Source organism: Squalius cephalus, assembly GCF_949319135.1.
Source record: "Squalius cephalus genome assembly, chromosome: 23".
NCBI classification, from domain to species: Eukaryota; Metazoa; Chordata; class Actinopteri; order Cypriniformes; family Leuciscidae; genus Squalius; species Squalius cephalus.
This window is the reverse complement of record NC_137144.1, coordinates 9303710-9323345: the sequence shown is the minus strand read 5'-3', so window position 1 is coordinate 9323345 and position 19636 is coordinate 9303710. Positions and strand designations below refer to the sequence as shown.

General features: G+C 37.3%; 1 protein-coding gene across 1 annotated transcript in view; it reads left to right on the top strand.

Annotated features, from left to right (window-relative positions):
- Positions 1–16294, top strand: part of abtb2b (ankyrin repeat and BTB (POZ) domain containing 2b) — a 56181-nt gene extending 39887 nt beyond the window's left edge. The window contains exons 4-17 of the mRNA XM_079859706.1: positions 6063–6215; positions 8240–8405; positions 8509–8598; positions 9131–9232; positions 10358–10454; positions 11192–11327; positions 12093–12367; positions 12517–12695; positions 13365–13470; positions 13704–13806; positions 13890–13980; positions 14061–14129; positions 14350–14463; positions 15616–16294. Of these exons, the coding sequence (XP_079715832.1) occupies positions 6063–6215; positions 8240–8405; positions 8509–8598; positions 9131–9232; positions 10358–10454; positions 11192–11327; positions 12093–12367; positions 12517–12695; positions 13365–13470; positions 13704–13806; positions 13890–13980; positions 14061–14129; positions 14350–14463; positions 15616–15819 (1885 nt within the window). The 3' untranslated portion in view covers positions 15820–16294. The remainder of the gene's footprint in view (positions 1–6062; positions 6216–8239; positions 8406–8508; positions 8599–9130; positions 9233–10357; positions 10455–11191; positions 11328–12092; positions 12368–12516; positions 12696–13364; positions 13471–13703; positions 13807–13889; positions 13981–14060; positions 14130–14349; positions 14464–15615) is intronic.
- The last annotated feature ends 3342 nt before the right edge of the window (positions 16295–19636 follow it).

Below are 19636 nucleotides of genomic sequence, written 5' to 3'. Positions count from 1 at the left end.
GATTTCCCAAACTGGGGGTTGTGAAGAAAATGCTGGGGGTTCGTAAGTTGATGAAAAGCTAATAATTAATTACACCATAAAAATTTTAATAAAAACTGGCATTTTGTGAATATTATGTAATCATGTAATCAATAAATGTAACTGTATTCTTCTGATTATTTATATAATAATAATAATAATAATATATTTAGTATCTCACCTATTGATACTTTGCACGTGACGTCAGTTGTATTGGCTGGCGGGCAAGAACGTCATTCTCTAGCAACGAAAACCAGTAAACTAATCAAGGATCTTGCCAGGATGTTGCCAGTTTTAATATACAAAAGTTGGTGTTTTGAGGTGTACACGACATGCCAGATAGTTGTTGTGCGATTGGATGCACTAACCGCGTTTGTTGCCCGCCAGATATCACGTGACTGCAAAGTATCAATACTGAAAGAAGTGAGCCAGACAAACAAAACAAATAAAAAATCATGCTGGTACCTGCCAAACATATCTTGATACTGCATTAGAAAATCCCTGCAAATCTGTCCTCTTGGTGCAAGGTGTGAGTGGTAATATCCCCACCCATAATATCTACCCCCAGCAGTGAGGAAACGATAAGCAATAATTAAAGAAAAACAGAAAAGACAGCAATATGAATGACCGTTAGAGCACTAATTAAACAATAACATGTTGTTATTTCTTCAAGCGAGGCCTCATTCAGAATCAACCGACGTATAAAAGACTCTTTATCAAAATCTCAGTGGTGGGCTACAGTATAGACTACTATTTACACACGATTTTTGAATTCAAACAAATATACGGAATAACGCTCCCATTTAAAGTGATGCTGGGATTAATCATCATCCGCTGCCAAAACCGCTAGAAATTCCTGGCTTGAAAACCACAGCGTTTAATATGCAGTGGCCATGGAGTTGCCTGCCAGACGCTAGTGTTTGTATATGACTCAGAGAAATACTTCAGCGTTATATACGTTTAAAGCGAGGGAAACAGTCTCAGTAGTGAACTCTTAATCACTGTTACATCTCTGCTGTAATCTAGTCACGTTAGAGGCCTTAACACATGTGTAAATGCTAGTCCGCCAAATTAGCCCAAAGCGCTATAAGGTTTCCACAAGCGCTGATTAGCCAAGCTTTGATGTAGGCTGAAGCTGAGCTCGGGTTTCGGGTCGAAGGCCACGGGTTGAACTTGAGCCCTTGATTCAGAAGCACGGGTCATTGTTGAAAGCGTGACCCAGAGGCCAAACTGAACAAGAGATGAAGGGAGGCACTACGACTTTTGCTTTTCACTAGCATAGCGCTCTGACAACAGAACAAAGCAGAGTTGTAAAAATGTTGAAGAGCTTAAATTTCATGCTGGTTTTGTTTTCCATTCAAGGAGGAGTGGACTATGCATCAGTAAGTTTACGTTCGTGTGTGTTTGTCCCTGAACGTGTGGCCGGTAGTTGTAACCTAGCTTGCTAACAGAGTTATAATCATCCTTTGTTTGTTGGTCGAGAAGCTTTGAGGACTCAATGGAAAAGTGTGTATCAAGTGTGTATTCAGATTTGAGTGTTGTACTTAATGCTTTTAATGCTGTTGGTAGCAGCAGCCAGAAGCAAGCCCATTCAAACTAATGAAACTTCTCAGATGTTTGGGAAAAAAAAGTGGATTTTAAATGCAACTTGAAAAAAAAAAAAAAAAAAAAAAAAAGTGTATATATATATATATATATATATATATATATATATATATATAATATATATATATATATATATATATATATATATATATATATATATATATATATATATATATATATATATATATATATATATATATTATTTTTATTTTTTTTTACAAACCTGGTGCCCCATGGAAAAAAAATGAAATAAAATAAAATAGAATATAAAATTAAGAGAAGTGGATTTAAAAATTTACTTTTTCCAATAAAAAAAATTATAATATAAAGCAATGCTCTTGGTGGTTGCTTCCTATCCAATACACATTCAGATAGTTATATGAAGTATATGGAAAAAATCCCATCAACTTCTCCTGTCGCAGACTTATTTAGTGTACTGACTGATAACTTTTTCCACACAAACACACACACACTTACAGATATACAATCAAATCCTTGTATGCTCTCACAGATATCAACTCCCCAACACCATCCACCCCCTCTTTTGAGCGACCAAAGTAAACACACTTAGCTGGCTGCAATCTATTCGTCTTGACAGTGGTTTTAAGAGCTTTGGCACTTGGAAAATTCCCTTGATCAATACAGTAGGCTGCTAAAATGCTCTTCTAAACTATTTTAGGGAAAGTATGTGGTTATTAAGTGTGTTTCTTTTCGCCTCTTCCCTCACTTTCCCATGAAGATCTTTCCTTGGATTAAGGTTGAGCTGTTTTAAAACCACAAGTCAAACAAATGTTACTTAACCTCATCTGTTTTTCTGGCTGTAGACGTTACACAGCTCGTTGCTTGCAATACACAGCTTTTTCTGTTCAGACAGGCGGATCAAATCTGATTTATGACATGTCCTGCCCAAATCTGTTGTTTGTAGCTCACAATAAAGCATGATTTTTTTTTTTTCAGTTTTCTTCTCCAATTATCACTACAGCAACCAATGTAAATATAAAAAGCTTGAAATATTATATATTTAAGTACGTAAATACAAATATTTGGCCAACAAATTGCGACTACACTGCCATGTTGACCATTTTAACGCATGTCTTGTCAAACCTCAGTACTCAAGGGGGCGATAGAGTTCCCTTCAAAATGTTTACTCATTTCGCCAGACATGTTATTTTTCAAGATGCTAGCTATAAACATGTCAACTTTAACCTGTAGAGGACGCTGATGAGCGCTTTAGTGCCCATTGTGGCAACACTGAGAATGCCATGCGAACTGAACAAACATCTGATTTAATCTCCTGCAAAAAAATGTTTTGATTCGGTGTCTTTTTGTATCTTCCCTCAATATTTAAATTTAGCCTCTCTAAATTTAGCTTTGTCTTCAGATGTTTCACACTTGAAAGCTGACTTTAGAATTTGAATCGTCTTTTCCTTTTGAACCAAAATGGCTCCCATCAAGTTGTCATCTGCAAAGTTGATCTGTTTGTTGTGGTTGAGCGCGTCTGTAGGTCTCAGGAGATCGCTTTCCCTGTTGCGCATATCTTGTGTGTTTAATGAGCTTCACGCTCCTCTCAGTACGTCTCATTTGCATGTCTTGCCGGGCTGACAGACTCTCGGCGGGATGACTTGTTTTTATTAGCTTGACGTCATTGTGTTCCTGCTGTGCGTCAAGCAGAGCGGTGACAAACTTTCACATCGGTATCTTCTCTGAATCCGATGGACGGCTGCGGAGACGTTACCAGACACTCAGATTCTAGGCTTTACTTAGAAAAAGATTAGATAAGGATTTGGGAAGAGGATGCTGGACCTGTATCAGTGCCTGGTGATATGTTCAGGCTGACTTGGATGCTAAATAAAACTAACTGATGGTGGTACAGTACGGGCTGTCCTTGGGGTCCTAGCTGTGAGTGCGCACATTTAGGGTTTTTCACTTCAGTCCTCTTTAAAAGTCCCCCTGTGGTCAATAATTTTATCCCTTAAAACTTATCTTTGATCTCCAAAATTACATATTTAAATGCTTTTTCCTCAAAAAAAGATTCTTCATGCCTTAAAATAGCTTGAATGTAACTCTAAACCCTTCCCTCATTTAGTATACGCGGTTCTATGAATATGCAAATGATCCCCGCCTCCACTCACTCACACCAGCTCAGAGATCCACTGGTTGACGATCACACGTTGGATTGGTTACAAGGTAGTTTGTGACGTCAGAAACACCAGCGATTTCAAACCGTGTTTTTGAGACTGTCTTTGGTTCACTGCAGTTTTAAGGAGAAAATACTCTGCAATGGTATTGACTTATGAATTTACACATCGTTTGTCTTAAAGCATATTAAAAACACCACATAGACATATAAACAACATTAAAAGCTGGATTTTCACTACAGGGGGACTAGAACCACATGTTTTTCATTCATGTTTTGCTTTTTAGAACCCAAAACACTTAAATATTGGATGATAATGATAATAATTATAAATTGAACATTATTATGATATTATAATATTTTCTTCATTTTTAAAGGCGTAGAACCTGATTTCACCAGGGCCAACATGTTCCTGGAACAAATTCCAATCAACCAATCAGATTATAGGGACAAGTATAGTCTTAAAACCAAGTTTAGGTGCTTCTACATCAGTGTGATTCACCTGTCATTTCCCTCTGATTTTAGGGATAAGTTATGGGCAGGGTTAGGTTTAGGAATATGGTTAGGATGAATCATGAATATTGTATGATGATGATGATGGTAATGATGATGATTTAACAATAATAATATTAATAATAAATTGATTATTAGAATATTATACTATGTTTTTACTTATTAATTTCTTCGTTTTTGAAGGAACAAGACAGTCTTTTTAAATCCTCCAGTCTTCATTTTCAAAGGTTGAGACTCAGAAGAATGATTGCGTAATATAGTCTTGATTGGGTCCAGTAAACAGCCCATATCTGTCCTCGTGTGAAGTTTTTATTAAGAAGCTCACACACATACAAACAACACATTCATGTCTGCAGGGAGTGGCACTGAGCTGCTGAAAACATGAGGACTTCAGCCGCCGTATCTCATTCTCAGCGTGAATTCTTTGATATGACAGGCCGCTGAAAGACACGGGCCGTCACGGTTGCACAAGCCCTTCTTTAGAAACACTAGCAGATTAAGTGCGCTGTGGCCAAACTTGTTTTACACAACTGACTTGTCACACACACACGCGTCTAAACGAGGACATACTATAGTCATAAATTATCTATATATAAAACAATATAATATATTACAATAGATTTATTCTAATCCACAACCTAATGCTTAAAAAAAAGATTTTAGAATTAATTTTTCATGCATACATTTTTTTTTTCTCGCTGAGGGTGTCCCAACATGAGGTTTTGTCAGATTTAGTTCACTTTTGAGGAAAAATCTGGATTTTTTTTTTAATTAAGGGGGATTTTTACTATTTAATATTTTGAAAAATAAAACACATTTTAAATACCAGATCTGAAATCACTTAATGTCTGTCTATCATCAAGAGCAAACAAAAGACCATTTTAGTTGCTTACAACTCGGGCTGCACGATTTTGGGGAAAAAAAACACATTGCAATTTTTTTTCTGCGATATATATTGCGATATGAAAAATAGTTTCACCAGATGAATAGTTCTATGTGAAAAGAATTAATCATCGAATGATTGAAGATTTCAAAAGGGGAGTGAATCTGCATAGAAAATAATAAGCAAATTACATACATGGATAAATACAATACAACAAAGATACAAATGAAATAAACAGTGCTTTATGTTTTTCAGGTAAGTCTTCACAGTATTCAGCTACAGAAATGTAATAGAACGTAAATTACACTGCATAATCTTCACTGAATAAAATAAATTTAATTAATCTTTGTTAAAGCTAAAAAAGTGATTTTAGCTTTCTATTTCAGTTAGATTAACATTAGACACATTCAGCTGCAGGTTTAATTAGACTACTGTCACTTTAAGGCCGAATGCACTGATCCAATATAATTATACGCATCAATTTTCTTTCTCAATTGTGTACGTTCACATACTGTAAGCCATAAGCGACTGTGTTTACGAGAATATTCATCGAGATGGGCATTTTGACATAATTTTGCTTGTGTGTGTGTGTCTGTTCAAACTGAATTCGATGCTCTGTGTGTGAATGCGCACAGAAAACAGCGTGACTTCCGAATCGAGTTCTCTTTCGCATTATCTTGCGCTCAAATGGCTTAAAATCGCTTGAATGTTTAAACTGACAGGACCTAAAATGTGCAAATGATAAACTTTGACTCTATGATGGTTAAACATGTTGCAATTAATCCGAGAATCATGCGTTTCGAACCGTGGCGCCTTTTTCCGAACGGATCGCGTATCAACTCTGTTGTTATTGCAACCATTTTTCAACCAAAGTCTTGGAAACATACTAACCCTAACCTTCCCCAGGCCGTTCCTCCTCCTCCCCCCGCTGATGGAGTGGATGCGTGTGGCCATCGTTCACGCCGAGCATCGCCGCAGCTTATTGGTGGACAGCGATGATGTCAGACAGACAGCACGGCTCCTCCTGCCTGGGTTAGACTGCGAGCCCAGACTGCTAAAGTAAGACTTTCATATCATAAAACGTCCTGACTGACCATGAGTGAAGAAAATCCTAGACTTGCATGGAGGAACATCAGCTACATAGAGACACAGAGGACTCCTTTGATAATCAGCTAAAACTCCCTAGAAGCCACACCATAGCATCACACGAAAAACACCCTAGCAACATTCAGAATACCTTAGATACTGTAAGCAAGGGGCATCAAATGTCATGCTGATTTTAAAGGTGCTTTGTCAAGTTCTCCAGCTGTGGTGACCTTGTTTTCCCAAGTATATTTTTTATTGCATTTAACAAATGTTTTTATCGCAACCTTGTTAGACTAATTAAATCTGTTTTAAAATGTCAACAGACTTTTAAACACTGATAAAAACACAGTCAGGCACTTAAAGTGTCGCAGAGCTGAAGGTATCAGACATGATCTCATGCTGACTCCTTAAATGTGACTTGACTGTATTAACACATTGGCAAAGAGCTGCACTGATCCTCATGCTGATGTCAAGGCTTTTTCTTAATGATTTGAAAACACTTGAAATTTGAAAACACTTGAGGAAAATCCAGCACTCCACCCATGAAAGCATGTAATGACCAACACTATCCATTTCCTCACTCACTCACTTACTCTCTCTCTCATCCACTCACTCACTCACTCTCATCCATTCCCTCACTCACTCACTCACTCACTCACTCACTCTCTCCTCCACTCACTCACTCACTCACTCACTCACTCACTCACTCACTCTCTCATCCACTCACTCACTCACTCACTCTCCCATCCACTCACTCACTCTCTCTCATCCACTCACTCACTCACTCATCCACTCACTCACTCTCTCATCCACTCACTCACTCATCCACTCACTCACTCTCTCATCCACTCACTCACTCTCTCATCCACTCACTCACTCTCTCATCCATCCACTCACTCACTCACTCATCCACTCACTCACTCTCTCATCCACTCACTCACTCACTCTCTCATCCACTCACTCACTCATCCACTCACTCACACTCACTCACTCATACACTCACTCACTCATACACTCACTCACTCATCCACTCACTCACTCTCTCATCCACTCACTCACTCTCTCATCCACTCACTCACTCTCTCATCCACTCACTCTCACTCTCTCATCCACTCACTCACTCACTCACTCATCCACTCACTCACTCACTCTCATCCATTCACTCACTCTCTCATCCACTCACTCACTCTCTCATCCACTGACTCACTCTCTCATCCACGCACTCACTCTCTCATCCACTCACTCTCATCCATTCACTCACTCACTCACTCTCACTCACTCACTCACTCTCTCACTCACTCACTCACTCATCCACCCACTCACTCACTCACACACTCTCATCCATTCACTCACTCTCTCATCCATTCACTCACTCTCTCATCCACTCACTCACTCACTCATATTCACTCACTCACTCTCATCCACCCACCCACTCACTCACACACTCATCCATTCAATTCAATTCAATTCAATTTCAATTCAATTGAATATTCATATTCACTCACTCATTCTCATCCACTCACTCATTCCACTCACTCTCTCATCCACTCTCACTCACTCACTCACTCACTCACTCACTCACTCACTGACTCACTCTCTCATCCACTCACTCACTCTCTCATCCACTCACTCACTCTCTCATCCACTCACTCACTCACTCACTCACTCACTCACTCACTCACTCACTCACTCACTCACTCACTCACTCACTCATTCTCATCCACTCACTCATTCTACTCACTCTCTCATCCACTCACTCATCCACTCACTCACTCACTCACTCACTCACTCACTCACTCACTCACTCACTCACTCACTCACTCACTCACTCACTCACTCACTCACTCATCCACTGACTCACTCTCTCATCCACTCACTCACTCTCTCATCCACTCTCTCACTCTCTCATCCACTCACTCACTCACTCACTCACTCACTCACTCACTCACTCACTCACTCACTCACTCACTTTCTAACTCTTCTCCTGTCTTTTGTAGGCCGGAGTGCTGTTTCAGTTCCTTCAGGCGTCTGGATGCCAGAGCGGCCACAGATAAGTTCCAGCTGGACCTGGGCTTCCGCATGCTGAACTGCGGCCGCACTGATCTGATCGGCCAGGCCATCGAGCTGCTGGGGCCTGATGGTGTCAACAGCATGGATGACCAGGTACCGTAAGATCAGAACACCACCTAACTGTACATCATTCTGTTACACGGATGTGATGTTGTGGATCCAGATGTCCAACTCTGCTCTCTCTGCACCTGTGCAGGGCATGACCCCGCTGATGTACGCCTGCGCCGCTGGAGACGAAGCTTTAGTCCAGATGCTGATTGACGCTGGAGCCAATCTGGATGTGGCGGTATGTACCGCCAGTTGCTATATTAGTCTGTCACTATTTTTGGATGTTAAGGCCTGTTTATACCAAGTTAAATGGGATTAACTGTCAATAAAATATTTACCAAAAAAAAAAAAAAAGTTATTTGAATAAATTTTTCGCAACTAGAGATTTTTCAAGAGATCAACCAAGTATATGGACAAAAACAATATGCGTTTTTAAATTTTAAAATCTTTTAATCTTTCAATTCAATTTCAATTGTACAAATGTTTTGATAACCTGTTGTTATGTAGTTCTAAAAACACTAGAAAAAATATCCTTAAATCTATATAAAAAAAAATAAAAAAAACCTTTTTGAATGGGGAAAAAAACCTTTTTGGATTTTCAATTAATTGTTTTGCATTCAACCAAAAATTCTCAAAAAAATAAAAAAATAAAACCTAGCCTGTGATTGATAATTTGTCAGATTGTTTTTTTTATTGTAATGTTGTAAATGTTTTTTGTGAAGAAATGGAAAACATCCCTGCATGAAAGCTGACAGTGTTTTTGTGCTCAGGTACCCGTTTGCTCTCCCAAACACCCTTCAGTCTACCCAGACAGCCGCCACTGGGTGGCGCTCACGTTCGCTGTGTTACATGGACATATATCAGTAGTTCAGGTAAAGAGCTGCTTGCTTTTTCTTGTTTTGTTTTTGCCTAAACCAGTCAAGCGCAAACCCCACAGCTGATTCTAAAGATTTCATTGGTCATCCTAGTCACAACACTGAAACAAACACTAACCCTTGCCTTAGTATAGCATATGCTACTACTGACATCCATGTATGTCTTACAAAGAAGTATACTTCAAGTTAATTGAATATTTTCCAAGTATACTTTATGTAGCAAGTATAGCCTACTAAAATCAATGTACTAGTAATATACTTGCAAGTGTACAATTTCAATAAATATTGGAACTAAACAGGCCGATTTCTTAGTTTATAAAAGTATGCTTTTAAGTGTACTTTAAGTGTAACAGTGGTAAACAACTAGTTGTACACAATTAGTTAACATCAAAGTTTTTCTTTTGTACTGCAACTATACTGTGAAGTATACAATAAGTGAACTTATAGCTGTACTGTTATTTTACTAGGCCTGGTTTCACAAACAGGGTTTAGATTAAGCCAGCATTAGGCCTTAGTTCAATTAAGATAATTTAAGTAGCTTTTATAAACATGCCTTGAGGAAACAAATATTATTGATGTGCATCTTGAGAGAAAACAATGGCATTGACATACTTGTCTGTGCAAGTTGATTTCAGTTAAAACAGCTCAAACATGCTTTTTAGTCTGGGACTAGACAACATTGCCTTGTTTGTGAAAACGGGGGATAGACTTCTAGCCCACTTTTTAGTTAGTGAAAGTACAAGTATACTCTCAGTAAACAAATTTGAATAGTTGATATACTCCAAGTACACTTAAAATGTTGCTTAAAGTGAACTTAACATTATGCTTATAGCACTTTAAGTATACTACACGGTTTCTAAATTTGTATTAATTTTAAATGGACCTTTAACAGTACTTTAACACAAGTATAGGCCAAATGTATTTTTCAGTAGAAGCAAAGCATACTTAAGTATAATTTTAAGTCTATCTCTGATAATTTGCCTACATAAAAAGTAGATTGAAAGTATACACTTATTTTTAGTATAATTTATATCACACAATGTAAGTTTGATCCTTGTGTTTATTGTTAGCTGTAGTTTTTGCTGTTACTTTCTTAACATGAATGCTTGTCTGTCTCTTCAGCTTCTATTAGATGCCGGGGCAAACGTGGAAGGAGCAGCCGTGCGTTACGGACAGGAGAGTAACGCCGAGACGCCTCTTCAGCTGGCGTCTGCCGCAGGTGTGTGTGTGTGTGTGTGTGTGTGTGTGTGTGTGTGTGTGTGTGTGTCTCCCTCACTCGATTCAGCCTCTCTCACAACCTCCACCAGCTCAGATTTACAGCCTGCCAGGGAAGGCTGGTCACTCCCATCCCAAACAGGAATCCCTAAAAATATGGCCATGTGTTGGCAGACCGGAGCCAAACTGTAGAGGCCACAAACTGTACGAGAGTTGACAGAATTGGGTCAGGAAGACGTGTTTTGCAACAGTTCAGAGTGTTTAAAACCTTTTAAAGATGTGGGGACATTCAGCAAGAGGTTCTGCAACATTCGAAGGAGTTATGTTTTGTTTTACCTTTTGGTATACGTAACCACTATCTGTCCTACTTCATTCTAAATACCTCACTGTGACCAGGTGGGCCAAGTTTCTGAACTTCAATAGGCAATTTTTATTGTAAATGTGGGAGGTAATGTTAATATTTCACTTTTCTGGTGTCAGAAATCTAAAGAGTAGAGTAGATTTTGGACAATGTTGTGAGTTCTTAAAGTTAGAGCACGTTTTCCTAGTACATCAAGCTCTTTTGTCTCTAAAGATCAAGGAAAAGTTGATTCCTCAAGACGTGACCCTTCCAAGATCATTACAGTAATGATCATGAAGTGTGTTCTTTTCTTTTATTGTGGTTCTCTCTCATTAACTCTACACATCTCTGCAACCTCACCATCTGTTTCTTCTTGCCTTCTCCTCCGGTCACTCTCACAGGGAATTACGAGATGGTTAGTTTACTGCTGGCGCGGGGGGCAGATCCCCTGCTGAGGTCCCAGGACGGTCACGCTCTGACATCATCGCTGTATGAGGACATGAACTGCTTCAGTCACGCTGCTGCACATGGCCATAGGTAATACCTCCCGCCATCATCATACGAACACACTCACTCCTCACGAACTCTGAACATCATCAGTTATTACAACAAATACACAGCTGCATTACCACACAATGATCTCATATTTAGCAAATATGACACTGCACATCTACAGAATATCATTGTCAAATCATCCACATTCTGTCTAGCCAATCATTCATCATCTAGGTTTCTATATGAATCTGTCATATTATTCATTTCTATCTATCGACTATCTGTCTAATCATTCATCTATCTATCCAGCTATCATAGCTTTCTGTCAATCTATCTTTGTCCAATAATGTATTATCCATCTATCTATAATCCACTCAGCCAACTGTCTATCCAATCATTCATTATACATCAAGCCAACGTCTATCTACCCATCTATCCAACTCTCTAGCTATCTGTCCAATCGTTCATTATCTATCAGCAGTCTTCCTATATTTAATCATTCATCAGCCAACTATCTAGCTATCCAAGCATTTATTATCTATCCAATCAACCATCTATCTACCTGACCAATCAGACCCATCTAATCATTTACCAGCTATCTATCCATCTTGCTTTCTATCAATCTTATGTCCAAGCATTCATTATCTCTCCCGCTATCTATATACCCATTACCCTGTGTACCAAAATATCTATCTTTCCAATAATTCGTTTTCTACCTAGCCAGTTATCTACCCCATCTAGATTTTTATCATCCATCCATCCATCCATCCATCCATCCTTGAACTAACCGTGAAGTATGTTCTGCAGGAATGTTTTGAGGAAGCTCCTCTCTCAGCCTCAGAAGGCGCGGGAAGACGTGCTCTCTCTGGAGGAGATCCTGGCGGAGGGTGTGGAGGGCGAGACGCGGGCGTCCGGCAGGAACGGACACTCTCTACCCCCTCCTCCATCCCCCAACCTCAGCCTGCTGTCAGAAGATGCGCTGCCCAAGCTGTGTAAGGCCCGTATGAAAGCTCTGCAGGAGGCGTCCTTCTACAGCGCAGAGCACGGCTATCTGGACGTCACCATGGAGCTCAGGTCGTTGGGTAGGTTAGACAAGATATCATAGAGTAACACTTTCATTAATTTATGATCAAATATAGATTTTCTGTGATACAGTTACAAAAAGCTGAGCTATCTAGCAAGCATTTGATTATTTGCAAACGGTTCTTCATAATATGGCCTGATCCCGCAGGAGTGCCGTGGAAGCTTCACGTATGGCTGGAGTCGCTGCGCAGCGCTCAGCTGAAGTCCAGAGCCGGAGTCACGCTCTCTCTTTTACGAGACTTCAGCTCCATCAAAGAGGAGGACTACTGTGAGGAAGTAGTCTGCGTCGGGTTTCCTTTGATGTTTAACATCCTGAAAAAAAACAAGGTACTGAAAAACCTGGATATTTGTTCATAGAAGCTCCAATATAACGACAAAAAAACCCCTAAAAATCTATATAAAAAAAAAATTTGAGAACCTTAGACTATGAATTTTTGTCACTGTCAATGGATGGTGACCAATTAAAAATGTAACTAGACTTCGAATTAAAACATGACAGCTCATTGTAGTTCAATTTTTTCCAATTTCGAGGATCTGAAATGGACATGCATTATGTTTTAAAATATTTTTGCGCTTCTTTTATGGCAAAAATTCAGATTTGGTGTGAAGAGGTCTATAAATAATTCTTACACTGAGTCCGAAATCGAATACTTCCCTACTATACAGTACGCCAAAAGAGTAGCACTGTATGTCCGAATACTTAGCATTTGAAAATCCGAGGGCGAAAAGTCCCCGGATGACTTACTAATTTAGCCGAGATTCTGAAGTAAGCATTCGATGGACACTTTACTTTCCCATCATGAATGGCAACTGATGCTGGTAGGTCATGTGACAGTAACGACATGGTGGATGTAGCACATCCGAATTTCATTCATAGTCGCGAAGCAAATTCAAATTCAAATGTAGTACCTACTCAGTCCGGGATTTCGGAAGCAGCGGTAGTCTCTAGTTAAAACTTCCTTATGACTAATTCTTTCTTCTTTCTTTCCTTTATAGAACGAGGCAATCAACCAACAGCTGGGCATCATCTTTAGTCACTGTTACGGTCCTGCTCCACTTCCTCCTATCCAAGAGAAGAAGCCCGCTCTCTCCGCTCAACTTGGTAATTCACTCCATCTTGGTACAGTTATAATTATGAACTGGCAACACTGACTGGATCCACATTAAATGACCCAACATTGATTTAAAATTCAAAAACTAAAGTTTGTTTGTCATTGATTCATATTAAGACATATTAAGTTGTAGATTTAGCTAATTCTTTGATTCGTAGTTTTGTCTGTAAATTATTTACTCTGTTAAAACCTTGAGCAAGTCTGATGTCTCCTCTTTCCGCAGACCCTCACTTCCTGAACAACCCAGAGATGTCTGACGTGACGTTCCTAGTGGAGGGAAAGCCGTTCTATGCTCACGGGGTTCTGCTGCTCACAGCGTCCGACAGGTGAGCCTAAACATTGGTTTATCTTGTAACACGGGTCGCTGCAGTAGATTTTAGTTTGACACAACTGTTTGCTCTGGGATCAGGTTCAAAACTCTGTTGGCGCTGAACGGGTCGGACAGCTCTCAGCCCCGCAAAGACATCGAGATCAGCAACATCAAGTACAACATCTTCCAGGTATGAAACGCTCGATGAACCTGTCATGGTGTTCCAAGATGTTAGCGGGAGTTAATCACCATCTCGTTGTGTTTATCCAGGTGATGATGTCATACCTGTACTGCGGGGGGACAGAGTCTCTGAAGATGGGCGTCTCAGAGTTACTGGAGGTAAGACAAACAAGATCCAGTCCAACCCAGCAAAGTACGGCCTTTGTCAATGAAACTGGAAGGGAATTTTCTTTAGTTTGAGTTTACCTGCAATTATTTAAGATGAAACTTTATCTTTTCACATTCATTGAGATTAGCCAGTAAAATATGTTTGTAGATTGAAGCAAGTAATAATAAAAAAGAAAAGAAAAAAGTTTACCCTTTTGTTTCCCTTCTGTAGTTACTGTCAGCGGCCAGTTTGTTCCAGCTGGGGGCGCTACAGCGGCACTGTGAAATCCTCTGCGCTCAGAGCATTGACCTGGACAATGCTGTGGACATCTACCACACTGCCAAGGTACAAATATATCCGTTTACATAATATTATATATAATTTTTTAAAATCTACTCAATTTATAGAGTAAATATACAATATCTAAGTATATACAATTATATAATTTTAAACAAACACATGCCATCAAAAAGAATCTGAATAATATTGAATGTAAAATAATAGTAACTGACCAAACATATTCCCTTTGTAACGAGTAAAAAGTATTTTGGTGGTATCATGACGTTCTACAATATTGTACAGTATTGTATATATATATAGTATATATATAAAATATGTATAATATAAATATATATATAAGTAATATATAAGTAATTTCAAAATATAAGCAATATAAAAAAATGTTAAGTAATTTCACTTAAATGACAATTAATAGGTAATTTGCATTGCCATTTACGTGACATACAAGCTTGATAAAAATGATCATTCTAGAAGAAAATTTCAGATGGCACTTAGAGGCTTTTGCATCTGAACTCTTCATATATATATATATATATATATATATATTAGGGCTGTCAAACGATTAATCGCGATTAATTGCATCCAAAATAAAAGTTTGTGTTTACATAATATATGTGTGTGTGTACGGTGTATAATTATTTTCTCTATATAAATACACACACACATGCATATATATTTAAGAAAAATGTGTTATTTATATATACAATATTTATATATAATATAAATTATATATAATATAAATATATATACACAGTATATACATGCAAATATTTCTTAAATATATACATGCATGTGTGTGTATTTATATATAGAAAATAATTATACACCGTACACACACACATATATTATGTAAACACAAACTTTTATTTTGGATGCGATTAATCGCGATTAATCGTTTGACAGCCCTAAAAAATATATATATATATATATATATATATATATATATGCAAATATTTCTTAAATGTATACATTTCATGTATTTCTTAAATAATTATACACAGTATATTATGTAAACACAAACTTTTTGTTTTGGATGCGATTAATTGCTGCACAGCCCTATGACAAAAAAACAAAAAAAAAACAAACATATATGGTACATTTTACTAATATTTACTTAAAAAATTTTGACAGGACAACAATTGAATAATTATTAGCGAAGTGTCTCCCCAGGCCTAACTGATCGATTTCTTTCCCCAGGCTCACGGTGCGGTGGAGCTCAGCACACACTGTGAAGGTTTCTTCCTGCAGAACATGGCGGGTCTGTTGGAGAGGGAAGCCTTCCGGGCGCTGATCCTGGGATCCGGGACACGAGGCGGATCTGGGAAAGACTCGCTTCTGGAAGAGCTCGAGGCAACGTTAGCGCGCAGACTACGCTCACTGCTAGTGACTTCTCGTGTGTGACAGAGAAAAAGATGGAAAAATACACAAAGAAGAAAGGACATGAATGTGTGATGTGTTAAGACAATATGGAAAGCCTGAGGAAATATGAAAAGGAAATGCTGTTGAAAAAAAGACGGACTGACTGAAGTTGAGCTTTGTGGACAGTTTCATGAATTCAAAAAAATAATCATTTAATGGACACAAGCTTGACATTAAATGCTGCAGCGTTTGTGTGGCTAAAGCTATCGAACTAAAGTATGTTAAGATTGTGGACAACAGTTTTCCCACACCTAAAACAGATGCTATTTTGTACAGAGTTTGGCTAGAGTGGGAGGCTAGAGCATATCTTTTTTTTCCCTTCATTAGTTTTATTTTAAGCTATTATAGATGAATCTTGTAATGGAGAAAAAACAAGGACATGTTCTATTTAAAGATGTGAGATTATTTAAGTTGCTATTTTATCTTGTTTCATGCCAAGCAAATAAAGTTATATATAAAAAAATTTGTGTCTAAAATTTGATCCAAACAGCAACAGAAGACCACAATTAAGTATGCAAATATTACAATGGGTTCATTGCAGTCTTGTGTGTGTGTGTGTGTGTGTGTGTGTGTGTGTGTGTGTGTGTGTGTGTGTGTGTGTGTGTGTTAAGTCAAGTCTACCTACAAAACAAATGAAGTAATGTATGTTAAGCTGGCAAACACTTTAAAGTTTAATTTAAAAATAAGACTGTGCTGCCACCTTCTGGTTATTGAGAGCACTGCATGCTGTCAAACTGCTTTCTGATTCATAACTTCAGTGTACAATCAATGAATAAAGAGAAAAACAGTGAGGTCAACTTACCAGGCTTGACAGAAACACCTACAAGGACTGATGAAAATATACAAAAATACTTTCCAAACTGGGAATTCACAAACTCCTAATAAGTGAATAAACTGCAGGGGTGTGTGAGACTGTCACAGAAATACCAAACGGTGCACTCAATAATTTTACAAGTACCACAAAATGACATGAACAGTAGCTTTTATGTTCACTTACATGGAGATGTAGACTGTCCTATCAGTAGCCTAATAAAAACTGATTTCTAGTCTAGTCTAGAGCGGGTCTTCTCATGAGATCACATGACAAGCGGTTGTGTTTAGCATTTTTCTAGTAACTGAGTAACACATTTCTGGTAAGCATTTTGTGTGTTGCTGCATCAGTTTATCCAACACAACTGTCATAATAACACAGCAATCTAAATATTACTACAATATATTAGCTTTAAGTTATGGAAGCTTGTTTCCGCCACGGACTAAAATGATTTAAAAGATATTTGCGACTTTTTATCTCAAAATTCGGACTTTTTTTCTCTCAAAATTGCGCGTATTGCAATTCGTGACTGAAATTCTATTGCATCTGACTTTGTCACACAATTCTGAGGGAAAAAAGGTCCGAATTGCGAGATATAGGCCTAAACTCCCAATTTCGAGAAAAACATGGCTAAATTAGGCCTACTTTTTTTTTTTTTTTATTCAGTGACGGCAACGAGCTTCCATATTCATATTATGTAGACAATTTTTAACATCAAATTAAGTCAAAAATATAACATCTGAAAAAATCTACAAAATATGAATGAATGAATAAAAATTATTCTTTTTTTTTCTTCTTTAGAACATGATCATTAGTAACAAAACATATTTTAACAGAAAATAATAAAATTAAAAGTCTCAGCATGTTCAAAAGAAAGGGAAAAAAAAGGAGAAGGAAGAAGCTAACTTATGTTTGCCTTCCCCTTTTACACATCTAGCTTTGAAACGGCTATCCTTATTGAGAAAAAACTTAATCATTTGAAGTACATTTGTCTGAAAATAAAACAACACAATATAATATATATATAAAAAATAAAATAATAATAATTTAAATATATGCAAAATGGCAAGAAACAGACTGTATGGTAATTCAAATCAACCTCTTGAAGAGGAAATGAGACATTTGTCCCATGTCCACCTTAATTTATATACTTTTCTAATATAGAAATTTTAAACCTTCTTTTGAGTTGCACAATATGTTTGCTTTCTTTAATTGTTACAGGTAAATTATTCCACAGCCTCACCCCATTGACAGATATGCACATGCTTTTGAGTGTGGTGCGTGCCATTGATTGAGAGAGATATCCTCTCCTTCTTAAATTATATCTTCTATCTCTTTCCTTAAACCATTTTTGGATATTATTAGGGAGTACTTTGTTTTTAGCTTTGTACATAATTTGTGTGGTCTTAAGATCCACTATGTCTTTAAATTTTAATGTTTGTAATTTTAAAAATAAATCATTTGTATGTGCATGATAGCCAACATTGCAAACTATTCTCATTGCCTTTTTCTGCATAGTGCATATCGTCTTTAGGGTGGTTTTATAGGTATTGCCCCACACCTCTGTACAATAGGACAAATAAGGAAGAAAAAGCGTGCCGTATAAAATATACATTGTTTCCTGGTTCAATATGTGTCTCACTTTACAAAGTATACCAGTGATCTTTGCCAATTTAGAACTAATGCAATTGACTTGTGGTTTCCAGCTGAGCTTATGATCAATTATTACTCCCAGGAAGGAGTTTTCATAAACTCTTTCTAATCTGGTGTTATCACACAGTACTTCAATAGTTAAATCTTCAGGAATTCTACGTTTCCCAAAAATCATAAATTTAGTTTTCTTTATATTAAGAGATAATTTGTTTAAATCAAACCACAATTTAAGCTTAACCAACTCTTCAGAGACAATCTTCAACAAATGTTGGAGATTCTCTCCTTCACAAAATATATTTGTGTCATCTGCAAAGATTACAAATTTCAACAAATCAGAAGTTTTGACAATATCATTTATGTATAATATAAATAATTTTGGTCCTAGTATTGAACCTTGTGGTACACCATATATTGTATTTTGGAGCTTTGACTTTTCCTCTCCCATCTGCACAAAATATGTTCTAAATAGCTTTTTATCCAATTTAGCCCTATTCCCCTAATTCCATACGTTTCCAATTTTTGAAGCAAAATGTGATAATCTATTGTATCAAAGGCCTTTTTAAGGTCAATGAATACACCTATAGCAAACTTCTTTTCATCAATACTAGTTGTTAATTCTTCCACCAGGTCAATTAGAGCCAGAGATGTAGAACGATTTGATCTAAAACCGTATTGACTATCAGTTAAGATCCCATATTTATCAATAAAACTGTCCAATCTGGTGGAAAATATCTTCTCCAGAATTTTAGAAAATTGGGGAAGCAATGAAATTGGCCTATAGTTAGTGTAAAGATTCTGTTCACCAGCTTTGAAGATAGGAACGACTTTAGCTATTTTCATCTTTGTAGGAAAGGAGCCCAATTTCAGAGAGAGATTGGAAATATATACTATGGGATCTACTATTGCTACAATTAGTTGTTTAATTAAAAACATATCAATATCATCACAGTCTCTTGATGTTTTTTTCTTAAAGTTATTGACAATATCAAGTACTTCGGTTTTATCAGTGTCTCTCAAAAAAATAGTTGCTGGATTTCTTTCTTCAAAGAATTGTGAGACATCGCCCTCTTGTGGAGGGATTATCTCATCAGCCAGATTAGGCCCTACGTTCACAAAGAATCCATTGAAGCCTGCCACGACTTCATCCCTGTTTTTAATTATTTTACCATTATCAATAAATTCGTTTGGAAATCCAGTACTTGTTTTTTTCCTTCTGATAATTGAATTTAAAATGTTCCAAGTACCCTTTATATTATTTTTATTAGTTTCCAGCAATCTACTATAATAATCTTTTTTACATTTTCTTAAAATAGTTGCTAATTTATTTTTATATGT